Source organism: Bactrocera tryoni, chromosome 4, assembly GCF_016617805.1.
Source record: "Bactrocera tryoni isolate S06 chromosome 4, CSIRO_BtryS06_freeze2, whole genome shotgun sequence".
NCBI lineage: Eukaryota > Metazoa > Arthropoda > Insecta > Diptera > Tephritidae > Bactrocera > Bactrocera tryoni.
The window spans coordinates 60,813,211-60,837,997 of record NC_052502.1 but is presented as its reverse complement, the minus strand read 5'-3'; the positions used below and the strand labels follow the sequence as shown (position 1 = coordinate 60,837,997).

General features: G+C 38.2%; 1 protein-coding gene across 5 annotated transcripts; it reads right to left on the bottom strand.

The window, feature by feature from the left end:
- Window positions 1-5,942: 5,942 nt before the first annotated feature.
- On the bottom strand, window positions 5,943-24,293 carry LOC120775032 (glucose-induced degradation protein 4 homolog). Of its 5 annotated transcripts, none has more exons than XM_040104991.1 (4): window positions 24,212-24,293; window positions 10,643-10,805; window positions 10,421-10,588; window positions 5,943-6,318 (listed from the first exon to the last, which is right to left on the bottom strand). In XM_040104991.1, the coding sequence occupies exons 2-4, from the start codon at window positions 10,784-10,786 to the stop codon at window positions 6,022-6,024; spliced, it is 609 nt and encodes a 202-aa protein (XP_039960925.1). In that variant the 5' UTR covers window positions 10,787-10,805; window positions 24,212-24,293; the 3' UTR covers window positions 5,943-6,021. The 5 variants fall into 5 exon arrangements, with proteins under 5 accessions (XP_039960925.1, XP_039960928.1, XP_039960927.1 ...); XM_040104994.1 differs by lacking the exon at window positions 24,212-24,293 and adding an exon at window positions 24,087-24,173; XM_040104993.1 differs by lacking the exon at window positions 24,212-24,293 and adding an exon at window positions 11,077-11,194.
- Window positions 24,294-24,787: the final 494 nt, after the last annotated feature.

Genomic DNA, 24,787 nt, shown 5'->3' with positions numbered 1-24,787 from the left:
GTGTGTTATATAGGAAGTATGTGTGGTTGTCATCCGATTTCTCCCATTTTCACAGTGTGTAATAGAATTGTTTGGGAAACTTCTTCTTCTTCTTAATTGGCGTAGAAACCGCTTAAGCGATTATAGCCGAGTTAACAACAGCGCACCAGTCGTTTCTTCTTCTCACTACGTGGCGCCAATTGGATATTCCAAGCGAAGCCAGGTCCTTCTCCACTTGGTCCTTTCAACGGAGTGGAGGTCTTCCTCTTCCTCTGCTTCCCCCGGCGGGTACTGCGTCGAATATTTTCAGAGCTGGAGTGTTTTCGTCCATCCGGACAACATGACCTAGCCAGCGTAGCCGCTGTCTTTTAATTCGCTGAACTATGTCGATGTCGTCGTGTATCTCGTACAGCTCATCGTTCCATCAAATGCGGTATTCACCGTGGCTAACGCGCAAAGGACCATAAATCTTTCGCAGAACTTTTCTCTCGAAAACTCGCAACGTCGACTCATCCGTTGTTGACATCGTCCAAGACTCTGCACCATACAGCAGGACGGGAATTATGAGTGACTTATAGAGTTTGGTTTTTTGTTTGTCGAGAGAGGACTTTGCTTCTCAATTGCCTACTCAGTCCGAAGTAGCACCTGTTGGCAAGAGTTATCCTGCGTTGGATTTCTAGGCTGACATTGTTGGTGGTGTTTACGCTGGTTCCAAGATAGACGAAATTATCTACGACTTCAAAGTTATGACTGTCAACAGTGACGAGAGAGCCAAGTCGCGAATGCGACGACTGTTTGTTTGATGACAGGAGATATTTCGTCTTGCCCTCGTTCACTGCCAGACCCATTTTCTGTGCTTCCTTGTCCAGCCTGGAGAAAGCAGAACTAACGGCGCAGGTGTTGAGGCCGATGATATCAATATCATCGGCATACGCCAACAGCTGTACACTCTTATAGAAGATGGTACCTTCTCTATTTAGTTCTGCGGCTCAAACTATTTTCTCCAAAAGCAGGTTGAAAAAGTCGCACGATAGGGAATCGCCTTGTCTGAAACCTCGCTTGGTACCGAACGGCTCGGAGAGGTCCTTCCCGATCCTGACGGAGCTTTTGGTGTTACTCAACGTCAGTTTACACAGCCTTATTAGTTTTGCGGGGATACCAAATTCAGACATCGCGGCATAAAGGCAGCTCCTTTTCGTGCTGTCGAAAGCAGCTTTGAAATCAACGAAGAGGTGGTGTGTGTCGATTCTCCTTTCACGGGTCTTTTCCAAGATTTGGCGCATGGTGAATATCGGGTCGGTTGTTGATTTGCCAGGTCTGAAGCCACACTGATAAGGTCCAATCAATTTGTTGACGGTGGGCTTTAATCTTTCACACAATACGCTCGATAGAACCTTATATGCGATGTTGAGGAGGCTAATCCCACGGTAGTTGGCGCAGATTGTGGGGGTCTCCTTTTTTTTGGCGGATTGGGCATAGCACACTTAAATTTCAATCGTTGGGCATGCTTTCGTCCGACCATATTTTACAAAGAAGCTGATGCATGCAACTCCTTATCAGTTCTTCGCCGCCGTGTTTGAATAGCTCGGCCGGCAATCCGTTGTCCCCTGCCGCTTTGTTGTTCTTCAGGCGGGCAATTGCTATTCGAACTTCTTCATGGTCGGGTAATGGAACGTCTGCTCCATCGTCATCGATTGGGGAATCGGGTTCTCCTTCTCCTGGTGTTGTGCGTTCACTGCCATTCAGCAGGCTGGAGAAGTGTTCCCTCCATAATTTAACTATGCTCTGGGCATCAGTGACTAGATCACCTTTGGGCATTTTTTCGTAGAATTTTCGAGCATTACCCCTGTCGGCCAGCTTATCAAGCTCTTCGTACTCACGCATTTCAGCCTCTTTCTTCTTCTGTCTACAAATGCGTCTCGCTTCCCTCTTCAACTCTCGGTATCTATCCCATCCCGCACGTGTAGTGGTCGATCGTAACGTTGCGAGGTAGGCAGCCTGTTTTCTCTCCGCTGCGACACGGCACTCCTCGTCGTACCAGCTGTTCTTTTGCACTTTCCGAAAACCAATGGTTTCGGTTGCAGCTGTACGTAAGGAGTTTGAAATGCCGTCCCACAGTTCCCTTATACCGAGTTGTTGACGAGTGCTCTCAGAGAGCAGGAGTGCAAGCCGAGTAGAAAATCGTTCGGCTGTCTGTTGTGATTGCAGCTTCTCGACGTCGAACCTTCCTTGTGTTTGGTGGCGCGCGTTTTTGCTGCACAGAGGCGGGTGCGAATCTTAGCTGCAACAAGATAGTGGTCCGAGTCGATGTTAGGACCTCGGAGCGCACGCACATCTAAAACACTGGAGACGTGTCTTCCGTCTATCACAACATGATCGATCTGGTTGGTAGTTTTTCGATCCGGAGACAGCCAGGTAGCTTGATGAATCTTCTTATGCTGGAATCTAGTACTACAGATAACCATATTTCGGGCCCCGGCGAAGTCAATCAGCCTCAACCCATTAGGGGATGTTTCGTCGTGGACGCTGAATTTACCGACCGTAGTGCCAAAGATACCTTCTTTGCCCACCCTGGCGTTAAAGTCGCCAAGCACGATTTTGACATCGTGGCGTGGGCAGCTCTCATGAGCGCGCTCCAAGCGCTCATAAAAGGCATCTTTGGTCACATCGTCCTTCTCTTCCGTCGGGGCGTGGGCGCAAATCAGCGATATGTTGAAGAACTTCGCTTTGATGCGGATTGTGGCTAGACGTTTATTCACCGGAGTGAATGATAGTACTCGACGACGAAGTCTCTCTCCCACCACGAATCCTACACCAAACTTGCGCTCCTTTATATGGCCACTGTAGTAAATGTCACAAGGACCTGCTCGTCTCTGTCCTTGTCCCGTCCATCGCATTTCTTGGACGGCGGTGATGTCAGCCTTTGTCTTTACGAGGACATCAACCAGCTGGGCAGCGGCACCTTCCCAATTAAGGGACCGGACATTCCAGGTGCATGCCCTCAATTCGTAGTCCTTATTTCTTTTGCCATGGTCGTCATCAAAATGGGAGTCTCTCATCCGAGGCTGGTTATAGCTATTCACTGGGGGTGCTTTTTTCGTGGCGGGTCGCACACCCAGCGCACAAACCCTATGTAGGGAATGTTTCGCCTTCTCACTTTAGCTCGCCTGCGAACGGATGTTCTTAGGCTACCCAGAGGATACTTGGTCAAGGACCGGAAGTAGTGAGCTGCTTGAGCCATGTGTAAAAGAATCTTTTCTGGCAACTCCCAAGTGAATGGCGATCAGAGAACTTTCCTCACTTGCGTGAACTTCTACACATGACTCCATCCTCCTTGGGAAACTTCATCTTTAGTTAAAATTGATAAAGCAGTTCTTGACTGGCGGTGGCCACGCCCATTGTCCAATTTAAAACTGCTCTTATAAAGCCCTACTCTACCTTTCTGGTTGTGAAATCTTATATGGGGAAAGGCTGTGGTTATTATCTAATTTTTTACCTACTTTCAGGGTGCATGGAGAAGTACTAAAAAGTTTTTCTCTAAGCAAATTTGGTTGAGTTAGATTTAAAAGATATGTACATTTAACTACTTAAAAAAATTAGTGCACAGGTATCCCTCGCCACTGTGATCACCTGTATCAAATTACAATTTTATACTTTTATTTGGTTCGTAATTGTGGCACTTTATGAGATTTCGCTTAAAGGCCCTTTGTGGGCGTGGCAATAGAACGCTTCCGCCTAAAAAGTTTAAAAAGTTTTTCTCTAAGCAAATTTGGTTGAGTTAGATTTAAAAGATATGTACATTTAACTACTTAAAAAAATTAGTGCACAGGTATCCCTCGCCACTGTGATCACCTGTATCAAATTACAATTTTATACTTTTATTTGGTTCGTAATTGTGGCACTTTATGAGATTTCGCTTAAAGGCCCTTTGTGGGCGTGGCAATAGAACGCTTCCGCCTATCTGCAATACCAACCCTCCTTGAGTATCATGGAACACGTTTACAAAGTTTCATTAAAATATCTTAATTTTACTCGCTTGCACGGACGATCACCCTGATCAATTGATTATTAATACAGTAATTTTGTTTTAAGAAAAGTAGAGTACATTTAATCAAAAACTTTTTAACATAAACAAGCACTTCATTTAATAATCTCCTGTGGCTATAGTAGATATAAAGTAATACAATTCATGTGAACATAATTTGAACTTAGAGGTAAGTGGCGATTGAAGTTCAATAACTAATAATTTGGGAGACCGCCTTTAGCTTTTATGACTGCTTTAAGGCGGTCAGTTATAAAGTTAATTAGATAATTTAAAATTTCCGGAGAAAAGCTATCCCAAACTCATTCAACTTGAGTCCAGAGCTCATCTATGGTTTTTGGTGTTCTTCTTTGAACAGTTAACCGTTTTTTAACAATCGCCCATAAATTTACAATAGGATTCATATCGGATGACGAGCTGTCCACTCCACCACCCGAATTCCGTTATTTTTCAACCAAGAGTTTGTAATGCGGGCGGTATATTTAGGGTCATTATTTTGCATGTGTAACAAATCACAGGGTTCACTGGTTAATTCGACGCAGTTTTCCTACCTTTCCTCCACAGAAACAACCCACACCATATGTGAACCAACTCCGAATTTAAATGTGCGCAACATATTCCTATCCGTGAGATCGCATCGCTTGTCATACCATGTCTAAATGCGTCTATCTTAATTAATACGATTAATTTTCGTGTCGTCAGACCAAATTACTAGTTCGAACTGTTCGCTTGTCCAGTTTTTGTGTTCTTTCGCAAATTTCATTCTAGCCGCTTTGTTCTTCGCTGACATGTACGATTTTTAATCATTGGTCTTGCACGCATATTGGAACTTTTCAGCAGATTTCGAATGGTCCAGTGCCTAAAGACGACAATAACACTTTCTTAGCCTCCACTGCGTTTTTAACTGATTCACTCATGATAAGACGCCGTAAGGTCCTTTCTGTTTGAGGAGTGGCTTTTTAGGCCTGCGGAAAAATGCGGTTCAATTTTTTAGTCCTGTCTGAAAATTGACTAGGTTTGATAAATTACTAATTTTTCGACCTTTAATTTTTGTTACAAGCCTTAGTAAATGCGAAATACTTCGCACAATAAAATTATTAATAAATGATAAGAACTATTTTGTAACAACGGAATTAGTTACATATTGCGTCACATCAGCTCAGAAAGTGTTCACGCGCACTTACGGATTTGAACTGTATTTATTCAAATTTAAATAAACATGGAAATCTACCGAAGTGGCCTTTGAAAACTAGAATGTCGATGCCATATAACAGCAAAAAATGTTTCTTAAGGTATTGTCATATTTGAATGAAATTCAATGAACACGTGAACACTTTTTGAACTCACTATATGTATATCGTCACCTAAAATGCAAAATAACGTATCATTAAAAAAATTTAAATTGAGTTTATTATTGCTTATGATTCACTACATCATATTACATATGGGTAGCATTTTCGCCTCCACTGCCTGATACATATAACCAAAACTCAAATTTTCTATTATATAATTTTTCCTTCGCCTGTAAACTTATAAAAATTGATGTTACGTTATTTTGGATTTTAGGTGACGATTATATCTCCATAGCTATCTCGATGACTATTATACTTTGTGGAACATGTTGCGAAAGTGTAACAAAGCATTTACTTTAAATACATTCAGAATATTATAACTCTAAAATTTAAAAATAGGCAATCTTATTTGTCTGGGTATACGATTACGGCTACCGCACGGCCATACTACTGGCGATAGTATAAATACACTATAGAGATGTAACGTTATGCTGACTTCTGTTTAAAAACAACTGAGCAAACTTGATTTCGTTCATTATTCTATCTTTTGTATTATGCACTGTTGACTAAAAAAATCCAAAATATTATTGGCTGAGAATCCAGAAATAATAATAATTAATATACTCAAATTATATAGAAATATTTTTATTAGATAAATATTTATTGTACATATAACTTAATGATAACAAATAAATTACACTATTCATTTTATCTAAATTCATACACGTCTGAAGAATTTTCTGATATGTGTTCTAATTCAATAGATTGATATAGCTCTGATGAGCGGTGATAATAATAACCTTCCACTCTGCCAGTAGATTTTGTAAAGCAAATATAATAAAATCCAGCGAAAGACGCCCCATTTATATCCTTTATCGTATGATCTGGCACTAGGAAATGTTCTTTCCATCGCATGAATACATAGTCGCTATTCGCCAATTTTTTAAAGTCAAAATTATCTGAATTAAATGATTCTTCATACTCAGAAAAAGCGGCAAATTTGCTCTGAAAATAGAAAAAGGAAACAAATAATAATGAATTCCATAATGAAATTAAATTTCATGGTGTCTGGTTGATTGAGGATCCCATCAAATTCGAATGAGTCTTATATGAAATATTGTGAAACATTAGCTGGCCTCCATTAGCAAGTTCACTGCTCACTTCTGCTCTCTTGTTAAACAACAAATATATGTAGTATGTATGTAAGAACTACAACAAATGTATTGAGTTAAATTCCTACAAGAGAGTATGCGAACACCTCATTAAAGTGGTATAACCGATATCTTCAATGCTATCAAGTTTTGTTTCGCATATTTTAGATCAAATTTTATTATTATAAATGATTAAGATGACAAATTAGAATAGACGTTTTTATTTTCTTGTATTTTTAAAACTTAAGCCTTTAAACCAATCATATAGAGTAAAGTCAGCTGGATGTTCAAAAATCCTGATATTCGTTATGTAGGCTGGGCCAAGTTTTCTCTTAAGGGGTTAGGGGTAGTTAGAATATTCAAAAAATTCATTTTTTTTCATTTTCGCTAAGTGTAATATCGTAAAGATATTCCCTGAAAATTTCACGTTGATCCGATAATTAGTTTTTGACTTATTCGACAAATAACAAAGACAGCTCGGGCACTTCAAAGCGATAGTGTGAAACTTTAAACGCGTTTTTCTCAAAACTATGTTTTTTAACCGGTGACAACTGTAACTCGAAAACCGTTCAGTAGATTTTAATGAAATTTATACAGCTTTTATAATACATAATAAACATAATAAAATTTAGAAAAAAATTTCCTGAGGCCGCCATTTTGTCAATTTAAAAAAAAAAATCCTTCGATCAGGCCCATGATTATCTATTTATAAAACTAATTTTTTTTTGTCCGATTGATTTTAGATGAATCTCCAAGGACTTATGCTTGTCACCGCAAGTACCTTTTTTTGGAACAAGGTCAACACAAACAACTATAACTTTGGCAACTAATTTTTTTTTTTGAAATTTTCGTGACTTAAAGTCAACACATCCTATAATAATTTTTTTTTTGCTATTAAATCATGTTATTTTAAAAAAGTAGTAATATGGTACTTTTTTAAAATAACATGATTTAATAGCAAAAAAAAAATACTGAAAACTCTCATTTTTTCGCTCCTCTGACTACCCCTAACCCCTTAAATTTTTCTATCCTAAGCACAAAGATACACTGTTATAAGCAAAACACGCTCTCTTACTTTCATTGGGATAATGTTCGAAAATCTTTATATTAAATATATATTTTTTAAAGTCAAAAGTTAACTATTGGTTCCGGGGCCCAAATATTCGGTATCTAGGGGCTTGAACAGTTTTTATTGGATTTAAATAATTTATAGTCATAAGGTGGCACACACTAAAGACATTATTCGTTATATTGATTGCTTCATGATTTGTGTACTGGAAACTGTACGAAACAACTGGAATTTAAATATTGTGTATAACTTATTAGAGGGCGGATCTAAGCCCACTTTTCCAAAAAATTTTGCCCACAGGTGTTCCTTACTACAGCGATACTCTGTACCAAATTACAGCTTTATATCATAATTTATTGCTAAATTATGACACTTTATACATATGTGTTCGGTTAATTGCGATTTGTGGGCGTGGCAGTGCACAGTGGTCGGTCTTGAATGGAATCAGCGGCCAAAAATACTTCCACTGCCTACTTAAAAGTGAAACTTTTGCCAAAGCTTTTTTAAATCTCTCTCTCCCGTTTCCCACTCCGCCACCCCCCGATGGTAACAAATTTTAATTAATTATATTGAATTAAAAAAGTTGATAAACGAAAAATTAATTAATTATAATTAATCAACTAAATCAAAAACTGATTTTAATAAAATTGATTTACTTTCGCATGATAGTTTCTTTGACTGGTGATGAAAGGATCTAAGCTCAAAGCAATCGGTTTAGCAAGTCCTGATTTGTAGCGATCCATTAGTTCTTTCATGTATGATGGAGTCGAACACCTTAACGTCTTTATTGCTTGACTCAGCACATTCTTCTGAAAGCTCTTCAATTGAAACTGGTGCATATTGAATAACATCGGGAGCGTGAATTAAAATGTTACGGAGTGACGAGGGAAGATAATACCAGGAGTATTTTGAAATTAATTCCTTTGCCGGATCTCGCGCAAATCTAGTGCATTGAGGGTTGATTAAACTGATTCCTTTTGAATTCGAACAGGACGGCAATAGCGGGTGGGCGAAGGTCTGCTGTTTTTCCAAATTTGTTTGTGCTTTTCATCATTTTGCGATTTTATTATCAGTGGTACAGGGAAATATGTCGTGACAAATAAATTATTGTCTTCCAAAGTATTATTTTCAAATTTCTGCTTATGTTGGCTCTGAGCAGAATTGCCTTCAAAGCCACATATTCCTATTGATAATAGGTAATTAGAGGACTCATTCCCTTCATTAATTACATTTTTGACGCAATGTGGTACAATAATTTTTTTTTTCCCCCAACTTCAACATCAGATTCTGAGACCTTTATTTGCTCAGGATAACTATTTTTCCTTTAAAATGTTATCATAGCAGGGTAAAAAGCTAATATCAAGTTTTTTGTTAACGAAGCTTCTAATAAGTAGATACTGAAGCTTTATTAAATTTGCTTCAGTGATAAGTGATATTACTTCACAAATTTTCTAAACACCAAAATTCAAAAATATATAGGCGTGAAAGTTTACACCGATATGACGTGCCTAAATGAAAGTACGTATAAAACAAACATTTGATAACAGTGAGGAAATGTTAAAATGAAAACCAAAGCTCAAATATGTATACATATGAATGATGAAAAAAACATAAAAAACAATAAAATATGCAAGAGTATTCATAAAAAAAAAAATATAAAAATAACACACAAAAAATCGTATGCCTGGTAGGATAACATGAATAACAAAGAGAGTTGCAAAACGTTGCAGCTGAAATCAGAAGCATAGACATAGTGTTTCTGTTGTCTCACTTCTCACGCTTTTCGTTGCGTGTACGAATGGGATAGAGCAAAAATGTATTTACATAGTTTCGTTGGTTTTTTAAGAAATAGCTTTGATACAACAAGATAGAATAATAATTTTTACACAAGTTACAGCTTGCACGGATGACCTGACCGACAGACGGATAGACAGACAGTCAACCGGATTTCAGCTTTACAGCTTTTTTCATTATGCTGATCATTTATATATTAGGTTGTCAGAAAAGTCTTGCGGTATTTTCGCTAGTTGGCGCTGAAAGCGCGTAGTTCTAGTTTTATTAGTCGCATCGGGTCATGCTATACCTTTTTGGAAAGCTCATTTCACGCGTTAACACGTGTTTAATTGATTTCGTTTCTTTTCAATACAGTTTCCATTTCCACCGCACAACGATGGTTTCAACGTTTTCTTTCTGGTGTAGAGGTGGTCGAAGATGCGCCTCGCTCCGGAAGGCCTGTCGTCGAAAATTGCGATAAAATCGCTGAATTGGTCGAAAGAGACCGGCATAGTAGCAGCCGTAGCATCGGTCAAGAGCTGGGCATGAGTCATCAAAAACTCATTTCAATTTCAATAAAAAAAATTCAATAAAAATACCACAAGACTTTTTTGACAACCCATTATATATAACCTATCTCGATTAGTTTTAGGTGATGCGTACAACCGTTAGGTGAACAAAGCTATAATACTCTGTAGCATCCGGTTGCAAGAGTATAAAATGCAAAATAAAGAGTTACATCAACGCGAAAAAAAAAATTCTCCACTACGAAAGTATCACAAAACTATTGTACATGCGACAAAAGACTTGGTACAATTTGTTCAATTCGCGGGAAATTAAAGCTTGTCGTATGAGCGAAAATAATACGTAACCAATAAAGTAGTACTATGAGTAAAAAATAGGAAGACTTTGATGTCTGCAATTGCCTCAAAACGATCTGGAGCGGTCGTTTGAGTTTGCTGAATAGGCAGGAGTCACATGGAACTAAATCATGGTGGTTTCGGCACGATATTAGTTGAGTACATTACATAGGCATCATTAAAATTTATCTTAAATAAAACGCCTAAAAACATATATTTAATAAAAAACAACTTAGTCTGGAAATCATTCTTACCCAATGCCCTTTGTCCACATCCTCATCCGCTTCCCACTTTCTGGTTAAAAATGGATATTTCTTCGATATTATTTCTCCATCAAAAAATGTTGTCAGAGTTGGAAATTCGAAAGTCAGTCCATTAATTTTTAAATAACCACATAAAAATGAATTTTGCAAATCGATATGCTAAAATATAAAAGGTAATATTATTTTAACCACGCATATATTTATTGGCAATACCTGTAGAACAACTTCCACGTCATATGAATTTCCTTGAGACTTTTGGAATCCTTTAAACTTTGATCCACTATATAACATAGTCTCTCGAATTCCATCCTGAGATGAATTGGAAGGAAGTGCTGGTATCGCATAACTTACAGGCATATTTTATAGAAATTTTGAACTGAAAATAGACGTAATACTAATTTTTAAATGCATCTAGCAATCAGAAATTATTTATGATCATATTATTATGATTATTATTGTATACACTGGCAAACAAAACAACGGCAGAACAAAGTGTTTATTAAGTAAGTTAAGTGTTTATTGCCACAAATGCAGAAAATAGTTACATATTTCTTCTATCACCTATAGTTTTTTTTGCTATGAGGATTTTTGATAAAAAACCGCGATAGATATATTATTGTTATATTATTTTATTAACCAAAGAGTACCTTAAAATGTTACAATCGATGTTTTTTGGCGATATTTTGTTTTTGGCGTTCGTTCACTGGGCTGTTTAGACTTCGGTTCAATACCTTTTTAATATTCCTAAGACAATAATAGCAATCTGTAACATGGTCTTTAGGTTCTCTCCAAATGAATGGTACTGCAAAGGGCATTTTACGATTTAAACCTTTTAACTAAGCTGTTAACAGAGTTACGCCAGTTATACAACAGATATTAGGGGTCCATGCTTTATCTTGATCCCCAACTTTAACACCAAAATACATTTCGTAAGCTTTTAGTACAAGCGGAGTAAAATTACGTGTTTGCGATTTAAAAGTTAGTTATCCGCAAACATAACAAAAACTGTTGGCACTATTTACGCACTGCCTATGCATTGTACCTAAAAATCTTAAACACAGTAATTTCAAAAACGTAAAAGAATGTGAACTCAAAAACGTTTTGCTCCGAAAAAACTTGACCGATTTGCAAAATCCTTTCACTAATGGAAAGCTACATTATCTGTGGTGAACATAATAATATATTAATATAATAATAATATAATAAAATTTATTTATTTATTAAATTTTCAAAAAAGTTAGGGATCCATACTAAAACTCCAATAATGCAGCCCAAGGTGTGACAAAATTAACAACAAAATTTCTTAAAACGCATGTGCTGCGAAAACTATTGATTATAGAACAAAATAATGTACTATATATTTAAGTGTGCTTCATTAATCATTTTGGACATTCCATTCGAAAGATATCACAAGTTTAAAATTGGAAGTTATTTGAAAAATGGTCGTAGCTCGAGCTGCAGGTGACACTATAACGGGGCAACTCGACAGGCAAAAGTTTGTAGCAAATTAACTGTCAAATCGATTGCTATTGCAGTAGGGAATTTTTTATTTGGGCATTTAATATCTTGATATTTCATTTTAATAAAATGACGCCGAGCAGGTTCAGGTTTCAGTTAAAAATATTTAAAGTTATGCCAACAATTCTCATTAAAATATTAACTATAAACATATATACCATATGCACACATTTATACTATTATTCTGTCTATACGTTCTATTCCTACCTAACTACTATTCCAGCCTACCTTCAAATAGTATTTTGCCTGGCGAGATGCCCCGTAATAATAATAAGCGATTTAGGTGTCACTGAGGTACTGGAGAAGAGTCAATGACAACAAATAAAGGGTTTTTCATTTTAAGGGGTCAGTAGGGTAAACCTGTGTTTTGAAATTTTAGAAATCCTTATTCTACAATAGAACTTTTTTCACATATCATGAGGTATATCGTGGAGTGTATAAAGTTTTTTTTCGGAATTTTTTGATGGCATCTATCGGAGAAATGGCTGGGTGAATGAAAGGTTTTTTTTCACTGGCGGACACGATTTCTGGAGGATGGAGTCATGTGTAGAAGTTCACACATGTAAGGAAAGTTTTCTGATCGCCATTCTCTTGGGAGTGGCCTGAAACGATTCTTTTACATATGACTCAAGCAGCTCACGACTTCCGGTCTTTGACCAAGTATCCTCTGGGTAGCCTAAGAACATCCGTTTGAAGGCGAGCTAAAGTGAGAAGGCGAAACATCCCCTCCGCAGGGTTTGGGACCCGCCACGTAAAAAAACACCCCCAATGAAAGGAAGCAACAAGCCTCGGATGAGAGACACCCCTTTTGATGACGACCATGGCAAACGAAATAAGGACTACGAATTAAGGGCATGCACCTGGAATGTCCGGTCCCTTAATTGGGGAGGTACCGCTGCCCAGCTGGTTGATGTCCTCGTGAAAATAAAGACTGACATCACCGCCGTCCAAGAAATGCGATGGACGGGACAAGGACAGAGACGAGTAGGTCCTTGTGGCATTTACTACAGTGGCCATATAAAGGAGCGCAAGTTTGGTGTGAGATTCGTCGTGGGAGAGAGACTCCGTCGCCGAGTACTATCATTCACTCCGGTGAATGAACGTCTAGCCACAATCCGCATCAAAGCGAGGTTCTTCAACATATCGCTTATTTGCGCTCACGCCCGACGGAAGAGAAGAACGATGTGACCAAAGATGCCTTCTATGAGCACTTATGAGAGCTGTCAAAATCGTGCTTGGCGACTTTAACGCCAGGGTGGGCAAAGGAGGTATATTTGGCACTACGGTCGGTAAATTCAGCCTCCACGACGAAACATCCACAAATGGGTTGAGGCTGATCGACTTCGCCGGGGCCCGAAATATGGTTATCTGTAGTACTAGATTCCAGCATAAAAAGATTCATCAAGCTACCTGACACGGCTCCAGTGTTTTAGATGTACGTGCGCTCCGAGGTCCTAACGTCGACTCGGACCACTATCTTGTTGCATCTAAGATTCGCACGAAAGTTGCAATCAAAACAGACAGCAGAACGATTTTCTACTCGACTTGCACTCCTGCTCTCTGAGACCACTCGTCAACAACTCTGTATAAGGGAACTGTACAGCTGCAACCGAAACCATTGGTTTTCGGAAAATGCAAAAGAACAGATGGTATGACGAGGAGTGCCGTGTCGCAGCGGAGAGAAAACAGACTACCTTCCTCACAACGCTTCGATCGACCCCAACACGTGCGGGATGGGATAGATACCGAGAGTTGAAGAGGGAAGCAAGACGCATTTGCAGACAGAAAAAGAAAGAGGCTGAAATGCGTGAGTATGAAGAGCTTAATAAGCTGGCCGACAGGGGTAATGCTCGAAAATTCAAAAAAAAAAAAAAAAAAAATACGGCGACTAGCAGAAGGTTTCCTTATGACCGATGCTCCAGCCTGTTGAATGGCAGTGAAAGTACAACGCCAGGAGAAGGCGAACCCGATTCCCCAATCGATGACGATGGAGCAGACGTCCCATTGCCCGATCATGAAGAAGTTCGAATAGCAGGCACCCGTCTGAAGAACAACAAGGCAGCGGGGCCGATGGATTGCCGGCTGAGCTATTCAAACACGGCGGCGAAGAACTGATAAAAGCATGCATCAGCTTCTTTGTAAAATATGGTCCGACGAAAGCATGCCCAACGATGGGAATTTAAGTGTGCTCTGCTCAATCCATAAAAAGTGATACCATACAATCTGCCCCAACTACCGTGCGATAAGCCTCCTCAACATCGCGTATAAGGTTCTATCGAGCGTTTTGCGTGAAAGATTAAAGCCCATCGTCAACAAACTGATTGGATTGTGGCTTTAGACCTGGCATAAAAGGAGAATCGAGACACACCACCTCTTCTTCGATTTCAAAGCTGATTTCGACAGCATGAAAAGGAGCTGCCTTTATGCCGCGATGTCTGAATTTGGTATCCCCGCAAAACTAATACGGCTGTGTGAACTGAAGATTACCCTACTGATCCCTTAAAAACAATATGTACATATAATATATGTAACTATAAATGCCACCGCTATAAAAGCTCAGTGGCGCGTGGTATGGCAAGGGACTACTCTTCAATGCTAGAAATTTGACTGTCTATACTGAACATATATACTGTATACATTATATACTTTAAATTCGTATAGCAGGTAATTCAACCCAAAATAATAGTTTTTTTTCAGAACAGCTTTGCGACTCAAAAAAATTCTTATTATTTTCCAATTACATTTTTATAGATTTTAAGCAAATAATTTAGGACAGTTTAACTTTTTTTTCATTTTAAAATGCCTAAAAGATCAAGATCTCCACTTTCTAGAAATGGTTCCTAGGCGAGGGTATTAAAAACACTCGGTTATGGAGAATCTTCATCAGAAACTGAAAAACGTCTTGCAAGTCGAAGAGAATACGAGCGCTCGTAGAGGCTTGCTCAACTAAAACTTAAATACGCGCGAGTTAAGGAACGTATTCCTTATGATATAAAAAAAACATTACAACAGAGAATGAATGAAAACTGCCTTGAGTTGGAACAATAGAAATGCACTATCATTACAAAAAACAATCCTAAACAAACAAACAGCAAAACAATCTTGAGTTTGAATACCTCAGCAAGTTTATCTTGGAACGAAGGGTAGATACATTCCCTTCAAAAATTCTTTCGACTCATTTTCATCATGTAAAAATTAACGGGAGTCGAGTATCGAACGATTGTAGAATTGAGAACCTCATAAGTACGTGCGCGAGAATTGATTATCGAGAGAGCGCAACGGCTTGCTGAAGAATATTTCAGAACCTCCCAAGTACGCGCTCGAGTGTGGAGTACGGAGATGTGCACCAGCTTGAAGAGCAAAGTATTAGAAATATACAAGCCCAAGGCCAAACATTCGAATTAGTAGGAATTGACTTACGAAAAGAATGTTTTACTGTGGCTAACTGTGTGTTCGTCTATCGCCGGTCGAAGGACCGGAAAATAAAATGTATATTGCTGCTACAAAATAAATTAACATCAAATATCTAGGGGTTTCACATAGTCTCATAAAGTTATAAGTTTTAACGATCCGAAAGCGTAGCGTTCAGCGTTGTATTTGCGTAAACGTATTTTAGTATGCAATCCAACAACAAATTTTTTAAACTAGTATAAAAAACTATGATTTTATGATTTTACGATGCTTTATGGCACGTTGTGAGTACCCCAATCGTTTACAGGAAGCTCTGACTCAATAAATTGTTTTCCAGGAGCAGAGGAAGTAAAATATTTAGTAAAGGCCTTTTTACAAAAATTAAAAAAATAATAATACAAAAAATATACTTTCATGTTCGAATTTTCATCATTTTACTAATTTTTAATAACCCCACGGAAAAATGAGACGGAAAAATTAGTAATAATGTGTGGGTGAGTGTGTACAAAATTATAACTTTTAAAATAACTGTTTAATACCCGTGCGAAGCCATGTCAAAATATTTCAATGTTTCAACAGATTGCATCCTTTCACACAGAATGAAACAAACAAAAAAAGTTCGACTGACACATGCCATTTAGGACAATTTTCATTTAATACTTATTCCACTACGTGGGAAGTAAGGGGACATATTCATGCTTTTGGATAAGCAGTTACAATCGTAAGGCTATACTCAATTCCTACTCTTGCGTACGTACTTGTAAGATGCGGTAACCAACCGGTGTGGAGCCTGGGATCATGGCTAAAAGAGAGAAGCTTCAGCGGAGCCACTTCGACATATTCAGTTTAAGAGGTACGGCTGCGAGAGGGCGTCGGTCTTGAAACTAGCGGATAACTACATAAAAGTAAATAAAGCTTTATACTACTCGCCTAAGGAGTTTGTTTTCTGAGTTTGATACCCGCCACGTAAAAACTACTTCCAATGAAAAGAAACAACAGCCTCGGATGAAAGATCCCACTTTTGATAACAACCACAGAAAAAGTAATAAGTATGACTTATGACCAGTAGAGCCACGTATGATGACTGCCACGATGTAAAAATGTGTTTGGAGATTTTAATGTCAGGTGGGCAAAGAAGACATCTTTGGTACAACAGTTGGAAAATTTAGCCTTCATGGCGAACCTCCCCAAATATGTTGAGGCTGATCGCCTTCATGGAGCCCGAAATATGGTAGTACTAGATTCCAGCACAAAAATATTCATCAAGGTACTTAGCTGTCGGCGGATCGAAAAGTTCAAAACACTTATCAGCCATTCAGTATATAAGAACTATGGGACGGAATTTCAAGCTTCTCTCCTAAAGCTGCAAGCGAAAGCTGGTACGATGAGGATTGTCGTATCGCAATGAGAGAAAGCGGACAGCCTACATTCCAATTTTGCGACAACACGAGCGGGGTGGGACAGATACCGGGAGTTGAAGAGGGAAGCGAGACTCACATGTAGACAAAAAAGAGGCCGAAATGCGTAAGTATCGAGAGCTTGAGAAGCTGATCGGCAAGGGACTACTCTTGTACATACATATTCTTGTAGGAACTAAAGAGATGTTCAGAGTCGAAGTTATGGAGGGAAGTGTAACAAAAAAAACACAAAACAAAAGAAAAACCTGGAGATGGCGAACCCGACTCCCACATCGGAAACGATGGAATAGATGTTCCATTGCCTGACCATGATGAGGTTCGAATAGCTATCACTCGCCTGAAGAACAACAAAGCGGAAGGGGCCGATGATTACCGGCTGTACGGGGGCAAATAACTAGTTTTTTTGCAAGATATGTGTACCGTTAGGTAAGCTCCCTTAATGCGATATTAAGATCTTATAAAGCGAAGTGTTTGGAGGACTGAAGATCAGTGCCAATAAACTGATTGAACCTTATCGGTGTGGCTGTATACCTGAAAAATCTACAATCGACCAGATTTTCACCATTTTTCAGAATCATTTTTGCCAACAGATGCCTTGGACTAAGTAGGCAAGTCCGAGATATCCAGCATTCATTGACATAGTTCAGCGAATCAAAAGACGGGCGGCGCTGTACAGATGGTTGAACTAAAAACTAAAATTAAAGCAAAAAATTTCAGAAAAGAGATTGTAGCCACAGGTGTGGACCTTACACGCAGCAGAACGCAGAACGTTATAGGCCTTTAGAGCAGACCGTGGACGAGTTGAAGCATTTGGAACCACTGTAGCTGCACCAACAAATTTAGAAGAAAGCACAAGTCGAAGATGACATATAAACAGAGTAGAGGAGCGCGAAAATTTGCGTATGTAGACTTTGGAGAAGCAAGCGGAAACGCAAGATAGCCAACTATATTCCTTGCCTTTACATTTTTTTATTGAAATTTGATTCCGCTGTTCCTGGTAAAGCGTTTCGGAAAGACGTCCTTAGATACTCGTGTAGTGGATAATATGTAAGTACATACACATATAAAAATTGTAGTTACCTAAGTAAACCGAATTGTGATCTTCTCTTTTTTTATGTTGGCCCCAAATTTGTTTTTAGTGAGCTATTATTCCACATAAATGAGTCTTGGCTAGACTCACCATACCTTGCATCAAAGCACCTTATCACCTTATCACCACATCTTGATCGTACGCCTGATTAAAGTTATTTGTTAAAACGAAATAATAATAAGTAATAATCTTTTAGTTCGAAACATGCGTTCTATCAACGCAACTAACCACACTTGGAATTCCCGATCTTGTGAAAAATTGTCTTCTTGTTATTTGTTTTTCTTCTTCCGTTATGTCCGTTTTGATCCAAACATTGCAAAGATTTGGGAGCATTTCCTTTAAAATCAACGAAACAGTGGGTTGCGCAATACCTATTTGAAAATCATTTCCCACTGTTTGCTGATACCTCCCATGAGCGAAAAACCTCAGGACGCAACACTACGACGATAGGCGAATCGAACATCGACTGCTCCAAGTTGCAAGAGTATGAAATGTTCGGTTGCACCCGAACATAGCTCTTCCTTCCTATAATAAAACATAAATAAAGGCTTTGTCAATAGGGCACTACAAAAGTAGACCGACAGGGACCGCATTCAAGCGATAATTTTTTCCACTTTTTTGGCTTTTCTCTTCAGTATTAAAATTTGCTATCGAAATTCTTAGGTCAGTGACCTCAACTTTAAGAGCGGGGTTTTCAATAAGAGTGCTACAACAGTTCTTTAAAATAAAACGAAAACCGTTTGATGTGGTGGTTTGGTGCGGTTTATGGGCCGGCGGCATCATTGGGCCGTACTTCTTCCGTGATAATCAAGACCGGCACGTTACTGAGAATGGGAATCGCTACCGCTCAATGAAAACCGAATATTTTTGGTCCGAATTGGATGACATGGACTTGAACAATATGAGGTTATAACAGGACGGCACCACAAGCCACACAGCGAATGCACTGGTTTATGCCAAACCAGTGACGATTGACGGCGCCTGGACTTTTGCAAGAGTGACCGTGATGTCCATGCAAAAGAAATCGAGTTCCATACTTCATGGCATCGAATAAAGAATTTTATTGAAATCTTAAACTGCTTTTGTGTTATTAAAAAACACTTTTGTAGTGCATTCATTGAAAAACTCTTTAATTGGTACATCATGCAAAATAAAACAAAAAGAAAGATGATACTCCAAATTGAGCAAAGAAATACAAATAATTCTGTTTTTACACGGTTAGAAAAAAAGCAGTTTTTTAATATATCACTTATCTACCCAAGAAGTTTTATTGTCATCCCTAACTTATTTAAATGGAAAATCACCGTCAGGTCTACTTTTGTATTAATTCCGGTTGTCTCGCTTGTGCAGTATCATCTAAGAAGTATTATTTGAAGTTGCGTCGCTATTACTGAAATAAATCTGCTGCATTCTGTGAAGTTGAGTCCCTATTATTTGAAATTTGTCACTTTTGATGAATAAATTGTAATTGTTACTGTTATTTCATGATTCAAAAATGTCTCTTAATTTCTCTGTTTAGAAAATCAATAATATTTGCGTAAGACACTCTTTAAAGAAAGTGTCCTACTGTATGGATTACGATTGTAAAATTTCAGTAATTCTTAATGGAACTGTTTTTTGCTTCTCCTAAACATTTGCCATACTTCCAGTTGAATCTTTTGTAGTTAGTGTGCAAAATGCTTTTAATTCCCGTTATTTTATTTTCGCGGTTTTTTCATTATGTAATCTGGGCCCGAATCGAGGCACTCGTTTACGATCGAAGTTTATGTATTGTTTTGTTTTCGGATCGTTGTACCCGCTATCGAATATGCACTTTCGAAATTTGAAATTTCCTTATTCGATAGCATGTTCTCGTTTGTACGAAAGAATCGAAATGTCACTCGTTAGCTATTTGAGGAACGTTATAGTACGAATTAAAACCAAAAGATTTTAATAAATCAGTTAAAAATAATAGGAGGCAAAATTAAAGTTATTTTTCTAAGCTATGGGATTCATTGACGCTAAAACTTAACGCTGCGGGCCACCGAAGAAAGATATTAAAACTTGGCGAAAAGTAAGATCAATAAATAACAATCAGGGGTGTTGTGGAATCTGATAGTTGTCGGAATCAGAATTGAAACCGATCAAAAAGAGTAGTAGATGCCACGAATTCAGATATTTTTGGTTTGATATTCGAAACAGAATTTGTATCGGTCTCTGAAACCAATTTTATCGGTTTTGCTCTCAGAAACAAAGCAAGAAGATAGTCACTCACAGATTTGAAATGTAAGGTAAGATATCAAGTTATTTTATTATTTCGAATTAATTTATCTTTATTTCTATCGGGGAAACCATAAGTATAAAACACGAAATGTCTTAGTCATTGAGCTTTTGGAAAAAAAATACGGACATTTAAAGATATTAGATTTACAAAACGTAATAAACCTAACTTAACACTCGAATGCGTCTTTATTCATTCGATAAATGTTATCTCTTAATTCTTTCTTTAATTCGGAACTCATTAAAAACTTTAATAGGATTGCTTCAAAATATATGCATTTGCAAGTTGTCACACTAGTAAACAGCTGATTCGAATATTGATTTTACGTATGTTCCAAAAGACGAAAATCCCAACAGATTCTGTGACACCATTGAAAATCAGAATTGGTTTGCAATTATGAGAGCTAAGCAATTCTGTCTTGGATTCCACAACACCCCTGCATAATTAAATAAATAATATAATAAATGATTAAAAATAATAATTAAATACACAAATAGGTATTTGCCTATCAAAAGCACAATATAAAAAGATAGTTTCATTAAACAAAGTTTCGAAGCAAAGGACTGGCGGTGGTGCGTACAAGGAAAAGCTCTTAACTGTAGCAGAAGAGGAACGAAGATAGATGTTGCAATAGAAGGGTTGACAACAGTTGAATCTTTTGAAATGTAAGGCCAAAAGAAGGTTTAAATAAGTTGGTAAAGATGGTCACTAATAGGGTGGAAGAAGAGGAAGATCCGACACCATACACCAGTCACAGTACTACAAAATCCACCAAAACGAAGCTCAGTGTCGAAAGCGAAAAGCTTTCTTTTATAATCCAATTTACGCGCTTATGAAGAAACGCAAACCCATATCAATAAAAATTTTGGGAAATTAATTGCTTTAAAGGAGAGATCCCGCATATAAGAGAAGAGGAATATAAAGCAGATATGCAAATAAATGCTGCGCAGTAGCAGATTAAAACTCATCAGCTTGATCTTTTAAAGAGAAGAGTTCAGAAAAAAGCATCAATATTTACGAGTTCCTGTTCTTATTGAAAATAGATTTATTAAAACAAAATATGAGTTCAAGATGTTCTTCATCTGAATCAGATGAACTTTTATAAAAAAAAACACGTTAGGGTTAAATTTTTTTGAATGCAAAAACTAAATTTAGTAAATTTCTATATAAACGTATATTAAATTTAAATATTTACGTTCAATTTCAATTAAAATATTTTTTTCTTTAATTTTTTTCGCATTTCATGCTAGTCATAAAGGGACGTAATTTCATAAAATTTCTATTTGTTGCGTATCGAGTGCGGCGATCCGGACACTCGACATGTAACGAAATTTCACTCGATACTATTACTCGCTCGCTCACGACTGCCCCCTGAATGACAACTGAATATTTTTGGTCCGAATTGGATGATATGGACATGGACAATATGTAGTTCCAACAGATTAACATTAGTAGCGCTCTTATTGAAAAAACCCCTACAATTGAAAATGAAGATAAGATAATAGCGAAAATTTATTTACAAAGTTCAAGGTAAAGAAGTGCAAACAAACTGGAATGTGATAATAGTTGAAAAGTGTTTAATTTGTAACCACTTTCGCAATGACTAAATTGTCTAAATGGTTATCACGCACATTTGAAATGAAAACACCTCATCACTATGTGTAGTATAAAATATAGTTTATTTAATAAGAATTTAACTTTATACAAAGGTTCCTTTTCTTAAAATTAAATGACTCAACTATTTAGGCAACCAATGCAGCGTATGTATGTAGATAGCGCGCCAGATAACTTGCGGTCGAAGTTCAAAACTGTAGCGCGCGAGATAGGAGTTGCAACGGAAAAACTTGGTGATCGAATTGCATGTAATGTATACAGCGAAATGCCGGTAGCGAATTGTTTATGTGCGATGATTGTGTATAGATCGAATTGTGAGTAGGAAGGTGTTGACACGGCGCAGTGTGTACACGAATGAGTCGCTTCCCCGTTGTCCATTCCTTTTTTTGGTTGGGTTGGTATAGGTGTGGTGAGTTATTGGTTTTGCGTTGCAGTAGCATTCTGAGGTGAATTGCGCTTTTTTATTAGGATGCGCCAGTTATACCGGGTAGGGGGGGTGGATGCTTAACTCATTTAAACAAAAAGGGAGAAATAACTAATCGATTATTTCACATAATCATTTACGAACGAAATCTGATAGAAAATATTTGACGAAACAAATTTATATGCGGCACAAACTAATGAAATTGGGATAAAATGTAATGTGAAGAAAGGAGGATGGAGTCATGTGTACAAGTTCACGCAAGTGAGGAAAGTTCTCTGATCGCCATTCACTTGGGAGTGGCCAGAAACGATTCTTTTACACATGGCTCAAGCAGCTCACTACTTCCGGTCTTTGTCCAAGTATCCTCTGGGTAGCCTAAGAACATCCGTTCGAAGGCGAGCTTATGTGAGAAGGCGAAACATTCCCTACATAGGGTTGTGCGCTGGGCTTAGGACCCGCCACGAAAAAAAGAATACCAATGAAAAAGTTTAAACAGCCTCGGATGAGAGACCCCCCTTTTGATGACGACCATGGTAAACGAAATAAGGACTACGAATTGAGGGCATGCACCTGGAATGTCCGGTCCCTTAATTGGGAAGGTGCCGCTACCCAGCTGGTTGATGTCCTCGTATAAACAAAGGCTGACATCACAGCCGTCTAAGAAATGCGATGGACGGGACAAGGACAGAGACGAGTAGGTCCTTGTGACATTTACTACAGTGGCCATATAAAGGAGCGCAAGTTTGGTGTAGGATTCGTGGTGGGAGAGAGACTCCGTCGCCGCAGTGAATGAACGTCTAGCCACAATCCGCATCAAAGCGAGATTCTTCAACATATCGCTGATCTGCGCCCACGCCCCGACGGAAGAGAAGGACGATGTGACCAAAGATGCCTTTTATGAGTACTTGGAGCGCACTTATGAAGGCTGCCCCTGCCACGATTTCAAAATCGTGCTTGGCGACTTTAACGCCAGGGTGGGCAAAGAAGGTATATTTGGCACTACGGTCGGTAAACTCAGCCTCCACGACGAAACATCCCCTAATAGGTTGAGGCTGATTGACTTCGCCGGGGCCAGAAATATGGTTATCTGTAGTACTAGATTCCAGCATAAGAAGATTCATCAAGCTACCTGGCTGTCTCCGGATCGAAAAACTACCAACCAGATCGATCATGTTGTGATAGATGGAAGACACGAGGTCCTAACATCGACTCGGACCACTATCTTGTTGCAGCTAAGATTCGCACTCGCCTCTGTGCAGCAAAAAACGCACGCCAACAAACACAAGGAATGTTCGACGTCGAGAAGCTGCAATCACAACAGACAGCCGAACGATTTGTATATTGTGAATAACTTTTTCACTTATATTATGCACTTTTCACTTACTAACGCTTCACTATAACGTTTCTGCATATTAATTTTTTTATTATTTCTTGTGAATAAAGCTTTATTTAAATTATTTTATTTTTTTTCGCGCCGCGCTCCAAAAAAAATAACCATGGCAACCCTTTTCTTATTGTGCAAATGCAGAGAATTGTAACTAAAATAAAATAATTAAAATAAAGCTTTATTTACAAGAAATATTAAAAGTTATATTAAAGTAAAAATGTTGTCTGGGCAAATGGGCAAAAACACTGACTTTTGGTCATTTTCAAAGAGCTCCCTACGGGGGGTCGAGGGTGGGTTTATTAGAAAGTTCGATCCTTTCTCTTTCCAATAAGGGGTCGTGAGGGGGGGTAGCCCCCCCACTGTTTTTTTCCATTAACGATACTTAACCGGCGCGATACTAAACATTTCCCCTTTTATATCCACTAACACTTCACTAATTCGTTTCTAATCATTAATTGTTTATTTAGTGCAAAAATAATGCCAAAGAATCGTAACTCTATCGCCAAGAGGTTTTCCCCTTTTTTCGCTGTGACACCTTTTTTTTGGTCCCAATTTATAGTATATGTTTTATGACTTTATCTTAATATCGTTAGAGCACAACAAACAATTATTAAATGCCAATATTGGTTTAATTCTCTAATACGTATAAACTTCGCTTACTTATTTTTCGTAAACTATTTATATTTAATAAATACTCTACAATGTTCTTTATTTTCAAAGTACATTAGTTACATTACATAAGATTCTCAGAAGCAATAAATATTGTACATTCGTGGTTCCTGAATTATTTTATATATATCACGATAAAAATAAATGCAAAACATATGGACTCTAACAACAAATATCAATAGGGGTATTCACTGGCTCTTAGATAGATAGATGGTGTTATGAGGTAATGCACCGCGACCTAGGGTCTATTGTGCCCTCTTCGGTATCACATGTCTTCCCAGAGTCCCAGCAGCCTGAATAGCTCAAGGAGTTTGCCGGGCGCTACTGAGGTGATGTGATCCCTGCTGATATAAATGGCATCCAGGGTCTTAAGCCTTTTTCCACAGATTGCTGTGCAATCCAGGATTAGGTGTGCTGGTGGTTCCTGTTCCAGGTCGCAGAACCGGCAGTTACCACAGGAGACTATGCCCATGTTGGACAAGTGCTTCCTGAGCCTGTAGTGCCCTGTGTAAATTGCGACGAGGAGACGGAATTTGTTACGGGGGAGGTGAATAAGTTCCTTGAACC

Excerpts from the sequence above, each read along its gene's own strand:
- LOC120775032 (XM_040104991.1), bottom strand. The coding sequence starts at position 10,786 with ATGCCTGTAAGTTATGCGATACCAGCACTTCCTTCCAATTCATCTCAG. Across the intron at positions 10,589-10,642 it reads ACGTGGAAGTTGTTCTACAG|CATATCGATTTGCAAAATTC; the intron begins GTATTGCCAATA and ends TTTATATTTTAG. Across the intron at positions 6,319-10,420 it reads ATGTGGACAAAGGGCATTGG|AGCAAATTTGCCGCTTTTTC; the intron begins GTAAGAATGATT and ends TTCTATTTTCAG.